This window comes from Indicator indicator, chromosome Z (genome assembly GCF_027791375.1).
Source record: "Indicator indicator isolate 239-I01 chromosome Z, UM_Iind_1.1, whole genome shotgun sequence".
NCBI classification, from domain to species: domain Eukaryota; kingdom Metazoa; phylum Chordata; class Aves; order Piciformes; family Indicatoridae; genus Indicator; species Indicator indicator.
In genome coordinates this window covers 31,167,464-31,194,336 of record NC_072053.1, presented here as the reverse complement: position 1 = coordinate 31,194,336, position 26,873 = coordinate 31,167,464, and the positions used below count along the sequence as shown (strand labels likewise).

Below are 26,873 nucleotides of genomic sequence, written 5' to 3'. Positions count from 1 at the left end.
AGGGAATGAGAGAGTCTGGATCTACCCAATCTGTCTGAAGTGAGGTTTTATGTTGCTAAAACGTAACTACCTTCTGCAAACTTGAGGTTCTCTAGATGAAAACAGACAACATTGATGTGCAGTTACTTTGGCAAATACAAGTTCAGACATCCTTCTGCTGGAGAAGGGAGACACTATGGGAACACCCTCTTCCAAACCTGCTCATGATGCAAGCTCAGGGAAAGCTGTGTAATGTGGTATTGCAGACAACACCCGTAACAGCCTGGGCATAGTGACTATTTGGCAGAAATAAATCAGCTCCAGTTGTACTTCAGGGTGGTTTTTTTGGTGGTTTTGTTTGTTTTTGTTTTTAAGCTCCAAAGCAGAAAGGGCACATTGTACTAGCTGTCAGTGCCATTGACAGGATTCATGAGGCAAGCCTTTAAGCTGTTCCTGAGGATCTTGCCATTAGCAGATATGGCCTAGGAGGACCTTATCTTACTGAAATAAAGCAAAAATATCAGCTTTACCAACAGAATGCTCTGTGCATGGATGAAAGACTTTCCTTCTACTCTGCACTTAGGAAAGCTACATTCCCTGTAATGAAATGAAATGTCACATTACATGGAAGGCAAATACAATTGGAAGGACTGTTTGCTGACTGGCCAACCACACTGGTAGCAAAGCTAACATATTGAAACTGCAATTTAGCTGCTTTTAAAAACAGGCAGCTTTGACTTTTGTGCTCTAACTAAAATTCCAGTCATAGCTTGGACTTAGCTTATCGCAATTAGTAATCAAAAAAGCAGGTAATTGTGGTGGAGAAGCAGACATTAAGCAGACACTTTTTCACGGAAAGTATTTACATAGCATTGTGGTCTGCCTCTTCAAGGTGGGTGATCTGTCCACATAATTAGCATCTTTCAGGAAGGAAAACATCACAAGTCTTACAACACTGAGTTTGTGTTAGTGCACAGACAGACGTATTGCTACTCCTAGGTGTATGTTGCAACTGTGTAAAAATTATGTGTACACGTTTAAACAGCCACCAGGGTGGAACATAGGATCTGCTTAATGAAAAGATTCAAGAAACTATATTCAGCGGAAATCTCACTATCACAGAACACAGCCACAAAACCAGTTGTTTCTTCAGTTTTCAACTACCAACCCAGTACAAGACTTCTGCTTCCTGCAGAAAGGGACACCTGCCAAGATTGTATTTCCCACCTGCTTTTCAGTATTAACTGAATGGTGTAACTGAGCACAGGTATTTCATAGTACTACAATCCTGTAGCAGCCAACATTTCTGTAAATATAGAAACACCAGATGATTAATGAAACAAATTGTAGTTTAAAGATGCTTCTGCTAGCCTAGCAGCATGGGATTGCTATTGACCGTATAGGAGCTCACTGTGACATTGCAAATCTGTTGTTCCAGAAAACTCGTAATTTCAATGTGTTTCTTTGAGGTTCTTACTCTTTGATGTTGGGCTCTAATGTTGTCATACTGAAGCATAGGTTAGTGTATTAGTGTAGGGCTGAATGAAGACAAAGTAAGAAAAGGGATGCATATTAAAACTGCCTTCCTTAAAAATGGAAGGTAATTTTTCTTAGTTTTCTTTCCTACATGCACACTTTTGTTCTTTCCCTAGAAAAGAAATAAAGGCAGACCCTTTCTCAAAGAAATATTGACATTAATACAGGTGAACTGAGAACCCTGAGAGAAAATTACTCAATGAACACTGTGACAAGCTATGCAGGGATGATTAGCTCTGAAGACGAATATCACTTGTAACAATTCTTTGTAATTAATAAAAATTAAGAGGCTCTGCTTCTGGGAATTAAGTATTATAAAATATTTTTATCACATAGAACCGATAACCTAAAAATGTTTTGATTTATTTGCAGTATTTCTCATTGATGCTTCCTCAGAGTGTGTTCTGACTGCAAAAGGCTCTGTGCCAAGATTTTAGGCACAGGAAGTCCAAATATCACAGAATCACAGAATTGTCAGGGTTGGAAGGGACCCCAAGGATCATCTAGTTCCAACCTCCCTGCTGTGGGCAGGCACTCCGCTAGATCAGGGCCTGGTACTAGGAGCTGTCCTCATCAAGGTAAAGTGGATTTTCTATTCAGAATCACAATAAAATGGAAGGGCTTTGATGAAAATATCCTTGTCTGGGTTTGCTTCAGAGCAAAATGAAAACTGCCAAGGAAGTTGATCCCATCTCTCACTTTAAAACACCTTGAAAGCAAGCCCCACTTCCTTTCCCAAGGGTTTTTCTCTTTTGCATCCAGAAAGCCAAGCTTAGTGCAAAGCACATGCTAGCTTTCTACTGGAAACCTGGGCTTAATGCAGCAAAGGCCCATTACACCTGAAGACATACTCCCTAGACCTAGGAAAGATAGCTGCTAGGACTAAGCATTCTCCACTGAGGCCAGTCCCTGTGCACAAAGCATAACAGGGTAGTACTTAGAATTCTCTTAAACAGGCATCACACTTGGTTTCAACTGTAGCATTCAATGAAGAAGACACAGTATCTCTGGAAAAATATTTACTGATTTTCAATACACGCTTCACTTACCAGAAGAATGTCAGCAGAGTTACTCTCTTCTTGTGCTGTTACCAGTCCTGTAGGTCTAGACCTCTTCCGTTCAGGCCTCCTTCTACTGAGCAGAGCCCTAATACCTGACTTAATCTTTTCTCCCTGTGCTTGTCTAATGCTTAAAAATAGGAATCACCTAACAGATTGTACAGAGAACTGCTGCAGGTAGTTGGCAAAAAGATGCAGCTCTAAGAAGTATTAGCCAACTTGCCCATTCATTGATTCATGCGTCCTACTTTAGCTAACAGGAAAAATATGAGAGCAGTTTTCTATTACAGAGGCAGTAGCCATCTCTTGGAATTAATGCACAGGTTTCTCTAGATTTAGTCCTTTTTCCCTAGGCTGTTCTCTCTGCCAGCAAGTACACACAGACACACACACACAGACACACACACACTCACTCTTCCTCCCCATCAGAATGTGATATGCTCATTTCCTGAAATGTTTATTTTAAAATTTTCTCCACAAGCAAAGCAAGTAGTTTTTCCAACATGGGACATGTGGTAACAGCATGGGACCTAAGGTGCTCTTGATTTTGCCAATAGCAGCCAGACAGAAGATGACTTCATGATTAAAAAAATGTGACTCACTAATTTATGAATGGCCATGTTTAAGAATGTAATCCCTCTGAATTTCTTTACACCATGGTACAGTGTAATTCACTCAACCTAAGAGAAGGATAATGACAGCTTTATACATAATCTCACATCACACCTCCAAGTTTTCTTCTTATCTTAAAGGCTGCAACATGCATTAAAGCAATATTCTCTATTAATCTAACCTCTGACATTTGGGCCACACTAACCCACTGATGCGGGTTTATGTATTTCACACCTCAGACCCTATCAAGAAAATTGGCAGTGGCAGCTTGATAAGAACACCATACCTTACTGAACTTGTTCTAAAAACAACATCAGTAAAGCACTTCTCTGGCTGTACTTTTTAACGACCTTGCTCAGTTGTGCTCTTTTTTAGCTGTTGCCCGTATGGGTAATCTGTGTTTCTGTGGCATTATAATTGCTCTAAGCAAATCACACTTTTCTGTAAAAATATTAGTACCTCATTGGGAAAATCTGTGGAAGTCTCTGAAGTGGAAACCTAAGATGTTCACTTTCAGAACCCTGTTAAAAACAGGATTATGTTTTTAACAAGGCCAATCACACTTATTTTTGTTTCTGTACTGGATTGATTAACAATTCAATGTTCATTATCAGCTGCTTAAAGTGAAAATTCTACCAGAGGGATGTTTCTGGTGTTGCAATATTTTAACTAACCATTACACTATATTCAGATTCTCTTTTTCTTCATTGGGTGCAGATAGGAAATAACTCTTGTCAAATTGTGTATCATCCCATCTCCCCAGGCTGGAATCTGTATGGGATTATGTATTTCAAAAGAAGGAGAAAATAATCAAATTCTTATGTTACACTAAGTTTGTTTCCAGAAAGTAGCATTTGCTGCTGCAATATTTTATAAACCTTTTCAAAGAATAATAAAAATAATTAAAATTATATTTTCAGAAAATCTTAAAAGCCTGCAGATGGGGTTTCTAGCTTTTAATTTCACCTTTACTCAGACAAATTCTCGTTCAGCATAATTGAAATGCTTTTCAATTACCAAATGCTGATTAAAAAATGCAGATGAGTGTCATAATAGAAGTAGACACAGAAGTCACATCAGTTATTTTATTAAATACATATTTCTGAAAACCTTAAGAGAGGCTGGATAACGAACACACCGAAAGCATCTGACTGCACAACTTAAGATGATAGCTCTGGTTCAAAACTGCATGAGAGACTGAGAGATTCCTTTTCATACTTATCCAGTGATATTTTTAGGAACTACAACTTGCAAAAGAGCCAGTGCTTTTCTTCAGTCACTTTGCAAGGCAGCTCTGGCTAGCTTTACATTCTTTTTATCTCCTTTCCTTTTTTTCTCTCATTATCTTCTTGCTTTCTTCCCTTCTCCTCTTAGTCACAGGATTCCGTGGATCATAGATCTCAAAAGTGTCTTCATCTTGCATGCTTGCATCTTTCACCTTTCTGCTTCTATCTTCAAACTGAAGTACATGTGACATCCTACAAAAATCAAAGTTGTATTTTATTATTATTATATGTACAGCAACATTCCAGCACCATGACTTACTTTTGTGCGCAGTGAAGAGCATCCACATTTTACTGGTTTTGTTGTTATGTGTTTTCTTTTTTTCTTTCCCACCTGCTTCCCCCCCTTTCTTAGCAATCCCTAATATTACATGGTAACGAGTATTGTGAAGTGGTGAAATATACAGGTAGAGTTTACTCTGCTGGATTTTATTTCACGTGCTGAGCTCTCTTTGTCATGTTTTTCTGTTTAATGTATCTTCCCAAATGCACTGACAAATCTTCCCAGGCACAGGGAGTGTTTCTCAAGTTTTACTATCATTCTAGATTTTCTTTCACTGTTATGGTTTTGCAAAAGACAAAAGAATTTGCATGGAAAACACACAAAGTAGGCACACAGAAGATCAAAAAGGGAATGTTCCACATCCTGCTGCTCTACCTTTACTTGGTTCAAATCATGCTTTTTAATTCTGTGAATACCAGATCCAATGTTATTTCTACTGTTGATTAGGAATTTCCCCTCCATTATCTATTTCACCATTTCAGCAAATTCCCAACAATGTGAAAACATCCCAATTACGAGCTGGAGAACTTGGCCCACGTGAACCTCATGAGGTATCAATACAGGTGGGAAAATAAAGGGACTGAGAGCAGCCTTCTGCAGAAGGGCTTGGGGTTCCTGGTGGATGAAAAGCTGGACTTGAGCCATCAATGCATGCTCACAGTCCAGAAAGCCAACTGTATCTTGGGCTGCATTAAAGAAAGCATAGCCCGCAGGTTCAGGGACATGACTTTGCCCCTCCACCACGTGGAGTACTGAATCCAGCTCTGAAGTTCTCACCACAGTGAAGACCAGGACCTGTTAGAGTGGGTCCAGAGGAGGGCCACAAATATGCTCAGAGATGGAGCACCTATCTTGTGAAGAAAGGCTGAGAGAATTGAGGTTGTTCAGCCTGGAGAAGAGAAGTTTCCAGGGAGACCTTATCGTAGCCTTTCAATACTTAAAGGCAGCCTATAAGAAAGATGGAGACTGACATTTTAGCAGGGCCTTTAGTGATAGGACAAGGGGTAACGGTTTTGAACTAAAAGAGGATGGATTCTGACTAAATACAGGAAAGGAACTTTTTTACATGAGGATGGTGAAACACTGGAGCAGGCTACTCTGAGATGTGGTAGCTGCCCATTTCCTGGAAACATTCAAAATCAGGCTGGACAGGGCTCAGAGCAACCTGATCTAGTTGAAGATGTCCCTGCTCATGGCAGAGAAGACGACACATACGCTTTAGGAAGTGCAAAGAAAGCTTTGAATTTATCAACCAAGGCTGGCCTTATTGTAGCAGGTGTCACTGATGTGAGAATTAATATAGAGTGGTCAGAAAATGACAGGTTTTAGTTTGGCCAAATTAAAAAAAAAAAAAAAAAAAGATAAATTACATACTCCACTTAAAGATGGGAAGGGAAGAAAACCAAACCACAGACGGTTTACAAGTGTCAATTCTAAACCTATTGATCTTTACTGAAAAGCTATCACAACTTCTGAATATACAGTTGTAGAATCAACCAGGTTGGAAGAGACCTCCAAGATCATCCAGTCCAACCAATAACGTAAAGCTGTAATTTGTGGCCCTGGAGAACAAGCATAATGTTTGTATATTCAACTAAAAAGCAAAACAAAACAAAACAAAGCGCAAAGAACCTTATAAACATTGGCAAAAACTGTATGTAAATTTTGATCCTGTATGAATCAATTGCAAAAACAACTTTGATGGACATCCTAAAATACTAAGAACTATACTGAACTGAAAATAAGTGTTTCAGCCTCTGGATTTCCTTATCAACAATCTCTGTGGCAGAAAACCCAGGAAACAAAAGTCAGAATCAGAATTAAAGTTTTGTAGCCAATGAAACACTGCTTTATCAGTCACCTGCCACATGTACGAGGTCCTGAATTAATGTTTTCGAAAGAGCCATAGTGCGAATCTCCTTACATAAAGAAAGGGAGGGAGATGGGAACTAGCTCAGTTACCCTGGATTACAACACAGTGATGTTACAGAAATCAGACAAAATTCAAATCTGTAGACTATATGAAATCTGTTTGAAAGCTTTAGAAAAGTCTTAAAAACAAAAATCTACATTCCTTGTAAGAATTGATTCTTGAAAAGTGGGTTTCATAAATCTCTTACTGTACAGCATTGTCAGTATGCCTGCATATTACCCTGTCCTATGGAAATAACAAGAAGGGAAGAAAGGAGACATCCAGGAAACTATAAACCTAACAGTCTGACCTTGGTATCAGGGGAGATCATAGAGCAGGGCATCTCAAGCACCATTACACAACATACAGAGAACAACCAGAGGATCAGGCCCAGTCAGCATGGGTTTATGAAGGACAGGTCCTGCCTGACCAATCTGCTCTCCTTCTATGACAGGATGACCTAACTGTTGGGTGAAGGAAGGCTGTGGATATTGTCTACATAGATTTTCAAAAAGCCTTTGAAAACGTTCCTCACAGAATTCTCATGGACAAACTGGCTGCTCAAGGCTTGGATGAGCACACACTCTGCTGGATGAAGCACAGGCTGGGTGAAAAGGCCCAAAGAGTGGTGGTCAATGAAGTTAAATCCAGTTGGCAGCTGGTCACAAGTGGTGCTCCTCAGGGCTCAGTGTTGGGACCACTTCTGTTGAACATCTTTATTGATGACCTTGATGAAGACACACAGTGTGTCATCAGTAATTTTGCAGATAACAGCAAGTTAGGTGGGAGTGTTGATCAGCATAAGGGTAGCGAGGCTCTACAGAGGGACTTGGATAGATTGGATCAATGGGCCAACGTTAGTGGGATGAGCTTCAACAAGGCCAAATGCCAGGTCCTGCACTTGGGTCACAACAACCCCAAGCAATGCTACAGGTCTGGGGAAGTGTGGCTGGAAAGCTGTCTGGCAGAAAGGGAGCTGGGGTCCTAATGGACAAGCAGCAGAATATGAGCAAGCAGTGTGCCCAGGTGGCCAAGAAAGCCAACGGCATCCTGACTTGTATTAGAAGTGCTGTGTCCAGCAGGAGTAGGGAGGTGATTGTGCTCTTGTACTTGGCTCTGGTGAGGTCACACCTCGAGTATTGTGTCCAGTTTTGGGCACTTCAATATAAGAGAGAAGTGGAGGGGCTGGAGTGAGTGCAGAGGAGGGCAACGAAGTTGGTGAAGGGCCTGGAGAATAAATCTTATGAAGAGTGACTGAAGGAGCTGGGGATGTTTCGTTTGAAAAAGAGGAGGCTGAGGGGAGACCTCATTGCTCTCTACAACTACCTGAAAGGACATTGTGGAGAGGCTGGTGCTGGTCTCTTCTCACAGGGAATTAGTGATAGAACAAGAGGACACAGCCTCAAGCTACAACTGTGTAGGTTTAGACTGGACATTAGGAAAAATTCTTTCATGGAAAGACTGGTCAGGCATTGGAATAGGCTGCACAGGGAGGTGGCTGAGTCACCAACTCTGGATGCGTTTAAAAGTTGTTTGGATGTGGTGCTTGGGGATGTGGTTTAGGGGTGAACTTTGTAGAGTAGGGTTATTGGTTGGACCCGGTGATCCTGAGGGTCTTTCTCAACATGAACATTTCTGTGATTTCTGTGATTTTGTGAAATACTTAAGAGTGGTTTCCAGTGTGCAAAACTTCAATATTTTATAACTCTGTGCACAATACTATCAGGAAAAATTATTTTAAAATCTTTTTTAGTCATATCTACAATTCAAAGTCACATAGTGTACCATCAGAGTGACTCATGATTACGTGCTTGCAGTTTAATTATAAAAACATTGTCTCACAGCTGACTGACTGAAGTAATTTATTTTAGTTAAAATGCTTTCTGCATTTGTCATATTCCTCCCAACTTATTAAAGATGAGCATTTGAGTATGTTTTTAAGAACACATACCAAATCACACTGTCCTAGTCAGAATTAAAATACAGGCCTAAAAGGGATTGATTCACCTCCTTGGTGAGTGGTTTAGGAGACTGCTGTATGAGTATATGTAAAAGCACAGTCACACTGAGGCATTTCATCAACTCGGGTTTTCAAAGAATGCCACAGCAGCCTTGCAGAATACAAGAAATAGGAATTAAAAATAAATACATCTCTCATTTTTGGGTCAGGCCACACTGCGTCCCAGGTACTTTGCAAGTTAGACACTCTAGATTCAGACTAAACGATGTTTACTTCTCTCCCAGAGCTGAAAGAAGTCATAGTCTTTGACTTCTATTCATAACTTTCCACTGAGGTATTCCCAGCTGTGATTAAAAATAAGCCAATATTAAGAAACTTCTGCACATTCCCAGAATAATTTTCAAAGGCTGCATCTCATAGGTAAAGCAAAACAGAGTGAAGATTTAAAAAAATATTTTCCTGATGTGAACTTAAGCTTAGTTTTTACAAGTCACCTATCTTCACAGGTAGAACTGTTTTACAACTATGTAAATGGTAAATAACACTTACTATTATTTCCCAAAACCACTTCAGTTTGTTTTCTTTTTTAAAGGAACATGGGAAGAATTTAACAATTACTACTATATGAATCATTTCAATTTACAGTAATCTTACTCAAGCTTCTCCAACAGAAGTTTACACTTGCATAATTTTCCAAGTGCAGTGTTAGGACTGCAATTCCAGTAATACAGGTTGCAGGAGGCTTTTCGGTTTTTTGGTTTATAGCTCTTTTCCTTTCCATGTGCCCCTGGGTACAGAGTAGAGATTTTCAGATGTTCATCTTTGGTCTTCAGGAATCTGTTAACTTTTGCTTATTACTGGCTTGTTGACACTTCATTTTAAAAAAGTAAAACATACAACTTTAAACCACTTTCCCCCCCGCCCTTTCCCTTCCAGAATTTAAAGGATAAAATGTTGTCAGTTCTTCTATGAGGGCTTTTCCCCCTGCCCCCAAAATTAGTTTTAATAAATTAGCTTGCCAAAACTGATGATTCTGGTTTTAAAGTATCTAGGTGTGCCCATTGTTGACTTTCATTTAGAAGAAAAAGTAACCACAGAATTATTTTCTTAACCTCTTTCATTTACAATAGTGCTGCAAATCAGAAGCAGCTAACTGAGCATTGATTTATTGCTTGAGAGGGTTAATTTCTACCCTGGCCAGATGACAGCATCCTACAGTTCAATCACTCTCGTATCCCATTAAATAGGGGAGCAGCCACATTTTTTTCCTTCAGTGTTACTAAAGGCCATTCAGTATTTGGCTCTCTTCCATATTCCAAGAATGAAATGTCTCAAAATATTTGACTGTAATACCTGAATTCATTTAAGAGATTTTCAGTGACAGCACTGGATTTAAAAGGTATGTGGACACACTCCTGGCCCAGGGATACTGTCAGATAAAGATTTTTGCAGCAGTCAGCAAACACGACTGCTTCTTCACAGTTAGTAGCTGAATAACTCATATTACCTTAAGGTGTGGTAACTAATATATTACCTCGGTGATGAGTTTGATTACTTTCTAGGAGGTAACAAGTGAGAGAATGCTGGCTGCAACTGAAGCAAAAAAAAAAGAAAACTTCAGCACAGCAAAAAGCATTCAAGAACTATCACAGTATGATTAATCTGTGTGTCCGGTAGTCAATACCATATTTGCCAGCTGTGCATCAAAGAATTAGCCTCACCTACACCCGCTCTCCAGGAAGACTTAACTAGTTTATTCAGGAGGCAGATTATGCTCTTCTGAACTTCTCTAGTGAGACAGAATTTGTAAGAAAAGATAGGCTATACAGTAGTCCCTCTGATTCTGAGAAGCATGACAGATGCACTGGATCTGAACTATATCGCAGGACGTCAGGGGTTGGAAGGGACCCAAAGAGATACCAGCTGCTGACAAGTGGCAGTCATGTTAAGTATAGCATAAAAAGAAATCTGATATCAAAACAGTTCTGGCCTTTCCAGAAGTGCCCTTTGGGAGAAGCCAAACCAGCAGTCAGTGAGCTGAATTATTTTAAAAAGAAGGACTTAAAAAAGGACTTTGCTTTTGCTCTAGTGATGAAGCTTGGATCTCCAGTTACAAATGCACTGCATGCATTAGTGATTTTTATACTAACTGAATGAAAGAGAAAGCTACGTTGCTTAATTCCACGCTTGCTTATGAAACTGACAAAGATGCTGGCTGTTACTAGCTTACTTGCTGCCCATTCAACCTTTCTTCCACAAGTGACTACACAGCACACCCTCTGGTGCCTCTGCCACTTCAGTGGAGAGCCTGGCACGTTGCAGACATCCATATCAGCATTTTAAACAGGTGAGCTTTGCAGTAAATCAACAGGTGTGGAGAAAAGTTATGTTGTGCCAACTCTATTGTGGCGGTAGTAGCTTTTGGCAGAGAGGCAGTAACTTCTAAGCAGTTTTAGCCAGGATTAATTTGGAGGTGCGTGCATAAAACATGGCAGTTAGTCGTATCAGTAGGCAGAAATCTAAGAAAAAGTTACACACATCTTTTTACTTTTCAGATGTAGAACTATATTTTACTAAAAATGCACTACTTACAGACAGTACATCTAAAGCTGTGCTCAGAATACTGGCAAAAATTACATAGCACTTTAAATGGAGATTAAATTAATTAAGCAACTAATCATATTGCTATAAAGTGACTATACCAGAATCTTGCAAATTATTGCTATGTTTTATGAATGTTACTGGTTCTCTTCATCAGGATGCTTCAAATGAACAAAGCAAGGCTAAGTAATCATGTCAAGACATTCAGTGCCACTTTTTGCATTGTATAGGCTGACTTAAAAAAGAAAGGATAATATGATACATAACTACCAGTATTACCATTTGTTCCTGCTTCCATGTAACAGGTAATCTACTTTTCTCAATTATTACCAATGCACCATATATTTAATAGAAAAATAGAGGTACTCAACCACTACTGCTTTCCTTAAATTGTGTTCTGTTTGCCTCTAATATTTGCCTTCAAATATTGTAAGTATGTACATTAAACTGTAAGGACAGAAAACTTTGTAACACTTTAGTTCCATCGGTGTCATGATACATAAGCAGTGGATAAAAATGTAGCTCATATAAACAGATGAGAAAGCAGATGAGTGAATCCACAACAAAAATGCAAATGAATTTCTCATTTTGGCTGTTCTGGAAGAACGAACTCACTGGCACTCTTTTCACTTCCAGCAGAGTAGCAGGTGGCACAAGAAGAGCAGAAATAGGTGAAAAATACTGAGATACAATTGAGAGACCAAAAGATAAACTGAGGACAACAAAAAACCCAACCCAAACCAACCAACCAACCAACCAAAAAAACCCCACAAAAAACCCCAAACCAAACCAAACAAAAACCCAAAGCAAACTAACAAAAACCCCTACAACAACAACAAACAGCCAACCAACCAAACAAAAAACCAACCCCAAACCCAACAACAGCCCCCCCTTCAAAAAAAACAAAACAAAACAAAAACAACCCCACAAACAAAAAAAACCCAACCCAGGATAAGAGCATAAAAGAAAAACAGAGGAAAAGAGACAGATGAAAATGCAAATAAAATGAAGGGAAATGCCAAATGATAATTGAAAACAAGCAAAACTTTTGAATTAAGGCAAGAGAATGAACAAAATAAAATGCATGTCAAAACCATAAAATCACGAGAATTGTGAAGGATGAAATACGTTAATAGCATCTAATCTTTCCACCTATATTTTTTTTCCAGAATTGAGATGCTACAACTGAAACAAGGCTCTGTCACCACTGCTTGCATAAGAGTGTCTGAAAGCTGTAAAAATAATTTTGTAAACACAATGCAGCCAGAATCAGGCATATGTCTCTAATGAAAGCTGCAGCCATCACTAAGTGCTCTGTGTAACACAGCACTTGGAGGCAAGTTCCTTGTTTTCTCTCTGCCCTACTTCATCATCCAGCTTTGTTTTCCTTTTCATGGAAGAGAACCCATTACCCCTGTTTTCATGAAAAGGAGTCCTGTAATCCAAGATTCTCTCTCTTATAGATGATGAAAAGAAAAATATTTTTTTCCCAAGCACTTGTATCAGGTTCTGACTTTTATAGCAATGAGGGCTGATAGTATAAACATTGCTATAGAAGCAGTCTCAAATCTCAATTAGTTTCCTTAATTCTCTTTGTTTCACACAGCCACTGCTATCACCAAAAAAGAAAAGTGTATGCAGGAAATGGACTTCCTTTTCACCTCACAGTATTGGAGCCGTGCTAAATTACCTATGAAAACAGGTGTTCTTCTGTAGCACTTGGTATTTAAAGTTGTCACTGTATCACACACTGTTCCTGTTTGAACATAGTTTGCCAAACCAGGTTTGATTTAATTTTAACAAAGTTTACAATGACTCTTAGTAATAATCTCTGGTCATAGGTTTCTGCTGTGATTTTTACCACTAAGAGATTTCACTCTTTCTTGTTTCACTGCTTGCTTGCACAATTCCATATTCCTTTCCCCCCTTTCCCCATATCTTGTCCTAATGATCATACAACTCATCCCTCCATTTTTTTTTGTTTTCATAAAACCTTGTATTTTTCAAATTTATTGACTTGCTATTTAAAAAGAGGAATAGGATTTGCTATTCATGTCTAGCCGAATTCAAATCACTATAGTTATTCCATATAAGTTTCCTACATAAAATTCCTTAGAATAGTAATGCGAAAACTGCTATAAATACAGAGATATACCACAGTTAACTTCACAGCTTAAGTGTTTAATTCTACATCAAAATAGCACTGTTTTAATATAAATAGTGAATATGGTACAGAGCACAGATTTTAGACTGAAATTTAAGATTTCACTGTTGCTGTAAATACTCCCATCCCAAAGTAATTTCCTGAGGTTTATTTCATGTCTGCATGATCCAGAAATGGTATTTTCTAGCTTTCAGATGAATGGAATACTATTATAACCTACAACATTTAAGCATTCAGGCATTAACAATGGAGGTAACATGTTACTGTTGCTCTTTCAGAGAGCAAAATTCCCCCTAATTCTAAGCAAGCAAAATTGATAAAAATGTGCACACAAAGTTAGACTGTACACTTCTGTTAACTCCGCCCAGCTCTTTGAAATTGTATTGCAAATACTGGAGGGTGAAGAAACTGGTTTAATCTGTTCAGAATAACCAGCAAGTTGTGAGACCTTCACAGGCCAAATAACTGGTTATTTTCTCTTGGTGTGTGTGTACAACATAAAATGACTAGAAAAGAACCTCTGCAGATATTTCTAACATACCACCTTTTGGAGGTTTTCTATTCACATGATATATGCTCAGATTTACCTCAAAATATTCACTGCAAAAATAAGAAGAAACGAATATTTTCACTAAGTATGGGATATCCAAGTTAACCACCCCACCCCATCGCCCCCCAAGATATTTCAATTTTGCAAAGCTAACAAGAAAGCAAACTATTCTATGATTCTATTCTTGGTAAAGACTAAAGTGATAGAGTGCAATTCTATTGTTCAAGATAGTACTAAACTCAAGAAGCTGTTGCTTTATATAGAAAACAGCTCCTGGTAGAGTAGATTACTATGGAAGACTATAAAGCAAGTTCCAGATGTTGTTTGAGACAGTGTACTAGTGTAGAGAAACTTCACGCAGTACTTTCTATAGAGACATGGCAATTCCACACAATAATAGACCAATGAACCATCCAGTGTAGCATCTTGTCTCTGGCAGTAGCTTGTACAACACCTGATAATCCAGAAGCCTGCAAATTGCCTCCCCAACTTCATAGTCAGGCATCATCCTACCATCAGAGCACAGAGTTGAGGTGAGGGGAAGGAGAGGAGAAAATTTCTAACACAACATTACTCAGATTTTCATAACATTCATCATTCTCTGGATACCCTCCCATCTCCCTTGTGTCTCATTCTCCAAATGTGTCCAAATCCTTACTGTTTAAATGTATCATTGAAGGACTGGTAAGTTGGGGTGCTTGAAAAAGTGTGCAAATATGCAGGAAGCTTGAGCTATGTTATTAAAGATTTAAAGACTACTTCTTCACACTTCACTAAGTTTGCTGGCAATAAATAAAATGTAAAATTTCCAGACAGTAAATGTAATACCAGATATCCCTTGAGTAAAACGCATGGATCATCTCTGAATTTAAATCAAACAGAAGTCAATTCCAGGCCCAGATTCTTAGTCCAAATGAACATAAGACATGGATGAATTTACAAAAAATAAACAAACAAAAAACTCACCCCAAATGCCCTAGGTTTCTCAAGCATGCTGAACAGCTAGAAGCAATAAATACGTTAACTTCAGCACAAGCGTAATTCATTAATACAAAATTACTGACTGAAGCAGTGGGCTAGCAGCTACATTCAAGTATCAAAATCTGATGTACATGGTGGAGGGGATGGAAAAGCAGATGAAAAAAAGATTGACAGAGGAAGATTCCTCCCTGCCCCCTCTCCCCTCCTTCCCCCCTTTTCTTCCTTTAAATGTTAGTACCAATACTAAAATCTAAACAAACACTTTTTTTTTTTTTGCCAAATAGGAAAGATACCCCTCTTTCCAATGTGTTTCTAATACAGATCTCTGGCATTCACTTATCCGTTGTAACAATCAAGTAAGTATTTTGTCAACTCTTTAAAAATGTAGTTAAGTAAATCAATGGCCTTAGCAGGAGAGACCTAATATAGAGCCAGTTTTTCCAGACTAGTGGAGGAACGTTGGCTCACGTCTCGATGGGAGGAGGGGAGCAAACATGGCTTTAATCCATCTTTGTGCCTTACTGGCATAAATTACAGCAGCATTTCTTTCCTTCCACAAGCTAGCATTGGCATGTGAAAAAGACTGCTGCTTAGTTTTCAGGAGCTTACCGTGTTTGTCATAGTTAAGCTTCTGCAACAGAATCTGCAGAGACTGGTGCTAATCATGAGGAATACGTATTTTATAATCTTCAGTCTGAGGTATTGTAGCAAAGAAAGAGACTGAATCTTAAAAAATACGTATAAAGATAGGTTGGTGAAAGAAATGTAACTGACATTTTTAGGTTTTTATCCAGAAAAACTGCACAATTCAAAATTTAATAGTAGATGATGTATTAAATAGAAAATCCTGGGAAAAAATGCAAAAGACATTATCAAATTTATGTAGAGCAGATATTATCAGTACTCGTTGTGATTTAGTATGTAATATAAATGACATCCCAGAATCATAGAATCACAGAATCATAGAATGCTAGAGGTTGGAACCACTTAGGGCAGGTCACACAGGAACACATCCAGGTAGGTTTTGAAAACCTCTAGAGAAGGAGACTCCACAATCTCTCTGGGCAGCCTGTTCCACTGTCACCCTCACAGTAAGAAAAGCTTTTCCTTGTGTTGCGGTGGAATTTCTTGTGATTGAGTTTACATCCATTGCCCCTTATCCTGACACTGGGTATCACTGAAAAGATACTAGCTCCATGCTCCTGACAACCACCCTTCAGATATTTGTAGACATTGGTAAGGTTCCCCGTCATCCTTCTCTTCTCCAAACTAAACAGCCCCAGGTCTCTCAGTCCTTCCTTGTAAGAGAGATGCTCTAGTCCCTTACCCATTCACACAGCTCTCCATTGAACTCTCTCCAGTAGTTCCCTGTCTCTCTTGGGCCAGGGAGCCCAGAACTGTACACAATATTCCAGATGTGGCCAGTTTGGCTAACTTCAACATTTACCCAATTCTGAAACTAGAATTTCAATGTAAAAACCCCAACCCCAAACCAGCTCTAGCCTACTCTCTACAACACACATTGGAAAGGTTGTGTCTCGATACTTTTTTATAGACTGAAATCTCTGTCTTTCAGCCACAAAGCTTTTTAGTGGGAGCATAAAAAATAAATGAAATACTGTGTGTTCCCACTCCTAACAGCTCCAGATTTTCCACTGAAACCAATGCTAAATATTCTGAGAGACATTTTCCTTGTACTCTCAGCAAACCCATTTTTTAAAGAAAGGATGTAATTTGCTGACACTAGACAGGGAATACCTTCAATGAATATACAGATTTACTTTTTGTTTGTTCTGGAGTAAAATACAACTCTCTCTACAAACACGGTAAAAAATTACTCAGTTAAATTGCTATGAATGTCCTAGAAGAAAGGGTTTAGCATTAGCACTCAGTGTTGTCCTAGTATTTAACTGCCCTCAGTGGTGGAAGTGGAACAGATTACAGAATTTGACATACATAGACTAGGCTACATTTGAAATGGCTAGCACTGAATTTCAATGAGGATTTTATTCACAGAAGCAATAAATTAAACCAGACCTATTCCTTTTATTTTCTGATATAATCATGTGATGCGACCTATTTAATGTGTCACTGTGTAAGTCAATATATTTTGTGACCAAGAAGATATCTTTAAAAGCCTTATAAGAGCCATAAGATTTTAGTCTATTTAAGTGAACAAAGGCATTAAATTCTCACTTGAATTGTTTGTAGTTCTTGCTATATCAAAAGAAGCTTGTCACAAATAACTGACAGTCCTGCCCACATTAGTACTTACACAACCTGATTATGAAAAGACCACAGAAGCCCAGAATCCATCTGGTTAGAAGGGACCCTAAAAGGTCATATTGTCCAACCCCCCGGCAGTGAGCAGGGACATCCCCAACTAAGACAGGAAACAATATAGTAAGCAAAATCTGAAATGCATTTTTGTTTGAGATGGAAGACCTTCGCTCTCACACAATTCTCATCGCCTTTTGACTGCAAGGATTGAAAGGTGTTCTCAGGCATTAATTACTCACTTTAATCTAAAAAAATGCCTGTTTTTCCTTTCCCTCAAACTATGTGACATTTAGAATACCTCCGATTCAACCAAGATAGCAGAGTTTTACACTGAAAACTTAATTCCAAATTCCCATTTTACTCATTCTTTTTTGTCCTACAGTATATCTGAAAGCTCAATGGATTTATGTTTTTATAAAAAGAAAGAGTAAAGCTTTAGAGTCTAGACTTCCTCCCAAAAATACTTAAGTGATTGTCTCATTTACATTTGTCGCTTAGTTACAGCTATGACAGCATTCCATGGGGAAGGAAAAAGCTGATCTCTTTTAAAGATTAAGAAGCTTTGTAGTTCACATCCAGCACTCTAAATTTCACCCAAGAAACACTGCAGTGTTCAGTTATGAAACACTGAAACACTGGCATCAGGTGCTATTAATTAAATGAACTATGTAGCATGCAGGCAGCCACAGTCAAATTCTAAAGAGCTGTGGAGTGCATTACTGAGAGCAGATAGAGGACAGTGGTGAGACTTCAATACAGAAGAAAAAAAAAATCTTAAAGTTCCAGCCAAATGCAGAATGAAGGAAAATTTACCAGGCTTGCAGCCCCAACTTGTGAATTGATGAGATTAACAACAGACTGAACTCCTCTAATGAGGATGATACAAACTCTGGCTGGTTCCCTAGTGGCAACAATAGTTTAAATGCACTTTGCATGATCATGTTCATCTTTCATGTATTAATATTACTGTTTCCACACTGAATATTGATGGTCCATCAGGATGAATTGGACATCTTCCATCAACTCCAAACAGAAGAAGAAACAATAGTAGGTGAGTCTCTTCTGAGGGGAATACGGAGGACTGTTTGTCAACCAAACCTATCCCACAGGGAAGTCTGCTGCCTCCCTGGGGCTCAGGTTAGAGATGTTAAAAGGAAGCCCTCTGCTCTGGTGCAGCCCTCTGATTATTACCCTTTGTTACTTATCCAGGTTGGTAATGATGACATTGCAGAGAGAAGCCCAAAGGCAATTAAGAAGGACTTCAAGGCATTGGGGCGACTAGTTGGGTGAGCAGGTGGTGTTTTCATCAATCCCTGAAGTAGTAAGGAAAAACACTGAAAGAGGGTGGAAAACTCACCTGATTAACACAAGGCTTAGAGACTAGTGCCACTGTTGGAATTTTGGGTTCTCTGATCATGGGGAAGTTTTTATGGCATCTCGTCTGCTGGCAGCACCTTTCTCAAAGGGGGAAAAGGATCCTTGTACAGGAGTTGGCAGGGCTTGCTGAAAGGGCTTAAACTAGGCTCGAAGGGGGAAGGGGATAAAACCAGGCTCACTAGAGAAGAGCCTAAGGATGGCTCTCAATCTGCTGTCCCACTTGAGGTGGATAATGGTGTAATAAGCGAGAATAAAAACACAGGGTCACTGATAGGATAGTAACCACAGCAGTGACTGGCAATGGACAGTTAGCAAGACTGAAAACTAATGGATTAACTCCCTCTCTGAAATGCTTATATACCAATGCATGGAGTATGGGGGATAAGCAGGAGGAATTAGAAACTGTGTACACCAGGGGAACCATGATATAATTGCCATCATGGAAACATGGTGGGATGACTCGTATGGTTGGAGTGCTGCAACGGATGGCTACAGGCTCTTTAGAAGGGATAGGCAAGGAAAGAGAGGTGGAGGGGTAGCACTGTATGTTAAGGAGTGCTTTGACTGCCTTGAATTAAAGGTTAGACACACCAAGGTGGAGTGTCTATGGATAAGGATAAAGAGGAAGACCAAAGAGTCTCATATCCTGCTGGAAGTCTGCTACAGACCACCTGACCAGGATAAAGACATCAATGAGACATTCTTTCAACATCTTGGAGATGTCTTGCATTCCCTAGACCTTATTCTTGTGGGGGACTTCAACTTGCCAAATGTGGTCTGGGAGTACAACACAGCAGAAAGGGGGCAGTCCAGAAGGTTTCTGGGATGCGTGGATGACAATTTCCTGTTGCAGCTGGTAACCAAGCCTACCAGGGGTAGTGCAACACTAGACCTACTGTTTACAAACAGGGAAGATGTGGTGGTCAGTTGGCTGGGGCACAGCGACCATGACATGATAGAATTTTCAATATGTGGTGAGGTTAGGAGGGTTGTTAGCAAAACCTCTACCTTGGACTTCCAGAGGGATGACTTTGATCTGTTCAAGATGCTGGTTTGGCGAGTCCCTTGGGAAGCAGCCCCCCAAAACAAAGGGGCCCAGGAAGGCTGGGCTTACTTTAAGGATGAAATTATGAAGGTGCAGGAGCAGGCTGTCCCTGTGGGCCAAAAAACGAACCGACAGGGAAGACGAGCAGCCTGGTTGAGCAGGGAGCATTTGCAAGAACTGAGAGGGTTTCAACTTTGGAAAAAGGGGCAGGTGAACAAGGAAGCATTTAAGGACATTGTAAGGTCATGCAGAAAGAGAATTAGACATGTGAAAGCTCAGTTAGAACTTAATCTGGCCAATTCTGTTACGGATAATAAAAAGGTTTTATAAATACAGCCAGCTGAACATGAGCCAGCAGTGTGCCCAGCCGATGGCATCTTGGCTTGTATCAGGAATAGTGTGACCAGCGGGACCAGGGATAGAATACTCAGCACTGGTGAGGCCTCCCTTGAGTACTGTGTGCAGCTCTCGGCCCCTCACTTCAAGAAAGATACTGAGGTGCTGGAGCAGGTCCAGAGGAGAACAATGAGACTGGTGAAGGGACTGCGGGGGTCTTATGAGGAGAGGCTAAGGCAGCTGGGGTTGTTTAGCCTTGGGGGGGGAACTTTATCACACTCTACAACTACCTGAAGGGAAGTTGTAGTTAGATGGAAGTCAGGTTCTTGTCCCAGGCAACTTGAGAAAGAACAAGAGATCATGGCCTGAAGCTGCACTATGGGAGGTTTAGGTTGGATTTTAGGAAGCACTTCCTCAGGGAAAGGGTAATTAGACACCGGAATGGACTGCCCAGGGAAGTGGTGGAGTCACCATCCCTGGAGGTGTTTAAGGAAAGACTGGATGTGACACTTAGTGACATGGTCTGGTCAATGTGGTGGTGTTAGGTCATAGACTGGACTTGATGATCTCCATGTTCTATTCCAGCCTCAATAATTCTGTAATGTAAAGCTATAAACTATATTTACTAGGACTCAGTTTATAAGCAAGAATAGAATACTGCCTCCAGGCAATGTTCATATACCAATACCTTTTGCTGCTCTAGTACCTGCTGCCTATTTTATACTGGAGCTATGACTGTAGTTTAGAAGTAAATGGATGGACATACATTTTCACTCTGAAAAAAAAAAAAAATCACTGTGATTTGCTAACCTCTGTGTCATTCAGGTTTTATAAGGTACTGTAATCTTATTTGGTTTAGCATAAAATGTATTTGTTTCTTCAGTGGTATGGAGTGCTACTCCTTTTGAGTTTTGGGTTACACGATCAGGACAATCAATCTTCAAATTCAAGAATGGTACCAGCTTTAAAGAAGGGAAACATTGGGTTCATTTCTGCTGGAGATTCTATCAGCTAAAAAACTGTCAGGATTAGAAATTTTCTCATAGGAAATTAAATACTTCAGTATGTCAGTAAATCCAGCAGTTTCAGGAAGCCTCTGCTTGTTTTCAAAGATCAGAGAGAGAAAAGAGGAAGACACTCCAGAATTTTAGTTAGGGATATAACAGGTGGATATTCACTGCAGAGAATCTGTTCCTTCCTACAATGACAAATATTCTGTCTGGAAAAATGTAGATATCTATTTCTTATGATTCATAAAGATGCAAGGGTGGTGAAAATTCAGCTGGAGAGCCCTATTTTTAGGAGGAGATAGCCATAGTTTAATGTCAAAGTGAAAAGATTAATGTGGTAGGGCAACTGTTCAGTAAGAAAAGATTTTTGTTTTAGAATTACAAGGGACGAGAAGACAGGCATTAAAAGAAATAATGACAAATAAACTGATCCTTCCATTCAACAGCTAAGTATTGTATCTAGTATCAGACTTCATGCTCTGAAAGGCAGATGAATGATGCAGAACTATCACAATTACTTGATGGGAGGGTGTTTCAGAGTACTAAGTATCACTCTTACCCTATTTGAAGAGGAATATTTCACACAGATTAGCTAGAACAATCACTTTTTGAATATACTTGACTGCACCTGAATTTTTCCTCCCATAGCTGTACGGAAAATACTGTTATGTTCACAGGATCTGCATCATCAGTTTCATTATCCACAGCTGCTCTAATACTTTCTGGACTGAAATTTGGGGTTTATTACATGACCAGAACCCTGAAGTGTCCCAACAACCTGACTGGTTTCATATGCACACAACTATACTTATACAGCAGCCCAAGTCCTAAACAAGACAGGGAGCAGCATTGTACAGCCTGCAGCGTTTTCACTTCAAAACTCAAGACTATCCAGTAATCCAGATGGGAGGTATCAAATAGAGTCACTATTGCATCTGGGTCTTCTGCTGTGGCATATTTGATTTTTGTAAGCAGAGGATGACTCACAGCTCCTGTTTGGATCTCATTTACATTTTGTCTACATTTTGTGACTGAGTTCTGCCTACCTGAGTTATGTCTAGCTAATTCCACTTCACTCTGTGCAACCTTTCTGAAAGAAAATAATGAAGTCACATATCTAACTCTTTTTTGGACTGAAGTAAAGCTTTTTTACATGAAGTAAAACTAATGACCAAATAGTACTGATATCTGAGAAATAATTAAAAGTATGAGCACAGTTCTAAGCATGGAACCACGAGGACAACAATCTGAGAGAACTAAGATTAAGCATGTCCTCCAGAGGCACCCAGATGCTGTAAAATGTGTCTATTCATTTGCAGACATTTTTATTGTTATCAGTGCCTTTTCTGGCAGTACATACCATGTTTGTTTTGATACTTTTGAAATCTGCAGGGCAAACTGGATTTTTATTGCTGCAGACAGATATATATAATTGTTCTCATATAGCAATAGATTTTGCAGCAGAATATCTCAGTGAAGAGTCTGGTATTCCATGTTAAAACTTAGTATTATGCATTTCTCTTCATCTCTCTTCACAATACTTCCTCAGATGCCTTCTTAGACAGTCAAATCTGGTAATAATTACCAAACACCATACACACTGTTTACAATAGAGTCATATTTCTTCTTTTTTTCTTGCATAAAAAGTAGAATACTGCTGAAAAGTGCCCAAACGTCTGCTATGCTTCATGCCAATACAGCAGCCCAGCCAAATATGCAGAGAGAAGTTTGCCAAATAAAAGAAAACATAACAACTTGGTAATGGATTCTATCTTGACAGAAAATGAAAATTATACCTCAATGTGTGGCCACTCATGTGGATACATAAAAATGTCTTAGAGGCAATCATTTTACCTCAGGTAACACGCCCTGACAGTAGAGTAAAGCATACTGGCAGGCTTTCACTTCCCATAAAAACAGCAACCATGACCTACAAAATAGCCTGAAGGAATCAAATAATTGATATATATCATACATGCATATGCAATAAACTAATTCTAGTTTATAAATATCAAATAAAGTACTTATTGTCTTTTGAGGAGATGACTAGAAAGAATTTTAAAATGTAAAATCACTACAGTTGCCTCAAATATTCCAACAAAGATACTGAAAATTTAAACTGCTATCCCAAAATATGAAATTTGATGTTTCCAAGAGATTCTAAAAATCATTAGTATCTTCTACAGACTTCATAGTTTTGTTAATATTGTATGTGTTTATAGCATACAATGTAAATTAAAGAATTTATTTAGCTGTTTAGACTAGACATAAGGAAACAATTCTTTATCAAGTGGGTGGTCAAATACTGGAATGGACTTCCTAAAGAGTCCATGTCAATGCCCTGAGGCTGTTGGTGTTTAAGAGTCATTTGGACAACGATGTAACCTGGTCAGCCTTGAACTGATCAGGCAGTCAGACTAAATGATCATTGCACGTCCCTTCCAACTGAAACAGTCAATTCCACAATTCCTGAGGAACTTAGAAGCACCTTGGCAGTTCAGAAGGATATCAGAATGTCAATGAAACTCAAAGGCATCAAAATTTATGCTGCATGTTACCCCACATTCTCAAAGATTCTCAAAGACTGTTAACAGCCCACTTAGTAATACTTAAGGGCTATTTTAGTGAAGAAAATGCAAAGATACCTATTAATCTGGAAAGCACTGACACTGACTGAAACCCCAATAGTGAAAAAATAAATGCATTCATTACATGCTGTTATTTAAAAATATTGTCTGATAAACTGCAAAAATTCCATGCTGTTAAATCTGCTAGTGTTATTCCTTCTGTCAGTACATGTGTCTGAAGTTTTCTACAAATCCTACAATTTCCCTTGTGAAGTCTCAGCTTCATTCAGTGAAAAGCAAGATGATGTGAAGGTAAAACTGCAGAATCCGTGTAGCTTTCTTGTACTAAATTAAAATTTATGCAACGATTCATTATGCATATGAAACAGACAAGAAAGTAAAAGTCATCTAAGGGTGATCTAAAATTTTAGTGTCGTCAGCAGAACTGGTTTCAGAATTTCATTTCATGATCTGTGGTTTTTTAATGTATTTGTAAATTCATTTTAATGGAATGTATCTTCAAATGATTTAGAGGTATTCTGATTCAATGTACTAAAAAAAGAAGTATTTTTTAAATGTTGCTTACTGTAACACGACATGCAACTTGCAGATAGTTGAAGATTTCATTTATCAACATGTGGGGAAAAAAAGGTGTTAAGATGCAAAAAAAACCCCACTTTTCCTTCCATATATTATCTTTCCTCATTGTCTTTTCTCAGTATGCACATCTTTTTCAAGTGCAGAATGACAGCAAAAATAACTAAGTTATTTACTTAATCTGCATCACCTGCCAAGACTGACTTCTTATCTGAGAAGAGCAAATGAATGTGATTATCTTCAAGTGTTGTATGAGTCCTCCCAGAACAGATGTAGAAGTCACACAATTTATTTTCTATTTAAAAAGGACATGTATATGTTTATACATTTAACTTTTTCTCATTATTTTTTTTTTTTCTAATGTCTAGTTACTGGTGCTAGTTTGGAGATTTTGGGGAAGGCATGTATTCGATCCTAGGTTTCTGCTGTTCAAGAAGGGAGTGTTTAGGCAGATCATAAGAGTACACCTGACATTTTCACTTAATAATTTAAAGTTCTCTGAGATACAGAAATACTGATTGTCTTTAAAAACTTGCCAAGAACTTTGTTAAAGTTTTTATTTTCATAGTACTTTTATTGTAGCTGTGATATCTTATGGAGACAATTAAGGAAAGTCATAGGCAGAGACAGCCTATTTCATTTGACCAGCAATATGCCCTGCCTTACCAAAAAAGATGTCATGTCCTTACAAAACATTTTTGTTGTACCTTTTATTTTCCTTCCCCCCCCCCCCCCCCCCCATTTAATGTAGATAACTTTATTAGCACCTAAAAGCCTGCATTCCAGGACTTCAGGATCACACTTCTAATCATACTGATTTTTATCCCCTTCCCTACCTAAGACAGGTTCTTTGGATAGAAAATGGACATGACATAACACGGTGTAAGTTGATTCCTTGACTGGGAGATGTTGAGGTCATAAATTTCTCAGTTCTTTACCAATTCTAGTGCCAACCCACTTCCACCCTACTTCCTTTGGGTCACCTTACACTTCAGGTAAGTCTATCAGTCTATCTTCATCTCATCCATCAGTCTTTAAAACACTTACATTCCACAACAAAAAGTTATAGTAGGACTTGAAACTTCACAAAGGAAAATGTCTTCTACTCTGCTGCTTTTTTTTCCCAGATTGTTATACCAGTGTATTTTAACTGACTCCTGCTGCTGTAAGCTGTGTCTGCATGTGGTGTTTCTGATAATCCTTAAATTTATGCTTAACAGTGAGACTGTATTAGTGTGGTAGGATTGCTAGTAGTAAACACAGGAAATTAAATACAAAGAACTCACCATCCTTCATCATTATCTACTTCAGGTTCTGAGGCTGCATCTTCAGGAGTTTCTTCAATTGCTTGGGTTAACTTTGATTTAAATCGGTCCAACAGTGCCAGTGTCTGAAATTAAATGCATGGCATTAGCAAAGTTATAAATATTTATACACAACAACATATAAGTACAACATTTTTAAAAAAGACAGCAAGAATGCATTGAGAATGTCCTTCAAGAGATTAAGAAAAGTGAGCAACCAACACTGAGGCAGCAGGAGCAAGCAAGGAGGGTGCCCTGATGGTGTGAGAGCAGATGTATGGCTGGTTGGCCTGTGAAATCAAAATTCATATTGAAGGAACAAAAGCCTCTGTCTACTTACAGAATAAAACACCTGACTGCTGGCAACAAATTTTACTGTTTTTAAATGGCTATTTTCTTGTTATAAAGCAACTCAGTGTATAAACTGCACATCATTTAAACTTTGAAGACTCAGTTTTACTGAAGTTTAAATACTTTGTTGATCCTTTAAATTATGCACTGGCATTGAAAAAAATTCAAAGCTTTTGACTCAAATGCTCAAATGAAACACCTTAATTAATTCTACTGCTGGAGATCCTTATGCTGCATACATTAAGCTCATACTGATTTGTGTTTGGTATTTTATTCTCCAGCAGACATTCTGGTCATTCAGCTAAAACAAAGTCACCAATCTCAGGTGACACCTGAAGATTGCACTGCAGGTATTATTTCTGATCACATGGAAAGAGATTTTGCTTATACCAAAATTGTGTGCCTTGTCATGGGGACCCTTCAAACAAAAGGGCAGACCCTAAGAATAACTTGCACAGCCCACACCTTATTCCTTGCCGATATTCATGATATTCCTGGAAAGGAAAGCACCAGGGAATAAACTCTTGACTGAATTATGTGGCAGGCTACATTTGATCTGTAGGTGATAGGTTGGCCACCTATGTGGTAAAACACCTCTTTATGACTGTTTAGCTTTGTTTGGCCAAGTTTTTCAAATTTAAGAGTATAAAAACTAAACAAGAATAGAAAACAGAAATAGGAAATACCAGAAGCGTTCACTGGAATCAAATTCCCTTCTGGGAGCAATCTTAACTTTAGGAGTTTCCTGGCTTTTGAATTCTTTCAAAAACATATTTTAGCACTACCAATGGCAGGTTTTGGGTTTTCTTTTCTTCTATTTTTTCCCATTTATTTTCTTTATTTCCTCTTCAATCTTCTGTTTTAGGTGGGAGAGTGGGAAATTTCAGGTATTTGGGCCTGCAAATCATTCAAGTTCTAGAGTTTTCCACACTATTGCAAACAAACCTCATACTTGCAACATAGAAGACAGAAAACCTCTGCCTTGGCCATCAGAAGAATACAAACTTAAAACTTTTTACATGAAATTGTGGCCAACCAAAGCCACATTCTTTGTGTCTTTGTCTGACTTTCTCTGGTGCCAACATTC

The 26,873-nt window shown here is 38.8% G+C and overlaps 1 protein-coding gene across 3 annotated transcripts in view; it reads right to left on the bottom strand.

Moving 5' to 3' along the window:
* Nucleotides 1–4,320: 4,320 nt before the first annotated feature.
* Nucleotides 4,321–26,873, bottom strand: part of CWC27 (CWC27 spliceosome associated cyclophilin) — a 125,167-nt gene continuing 102,614 nt past the window's right edge. For all 3 annotated transcript variants that reach the window (XM_054397428.1, XM_054397427.1, XM_054397426.1), the window contains 2 exons: nt 25,418–25,521; nt 4,321–4,663 (listed from right to left, as the gene is read on the bottom strand). In XM_054397428.1, coding sequence (XP_054253403.1) covers nt 4,501–4,663; nt 25,418–25,521 — 267 coding nt within the window. In that variant the 3' untranslated portion in view covers nt 4,321–4,500. The remainder of the gene's footprint in view (nt 4,664–25,417; nt 25,522–26,873) is intronic.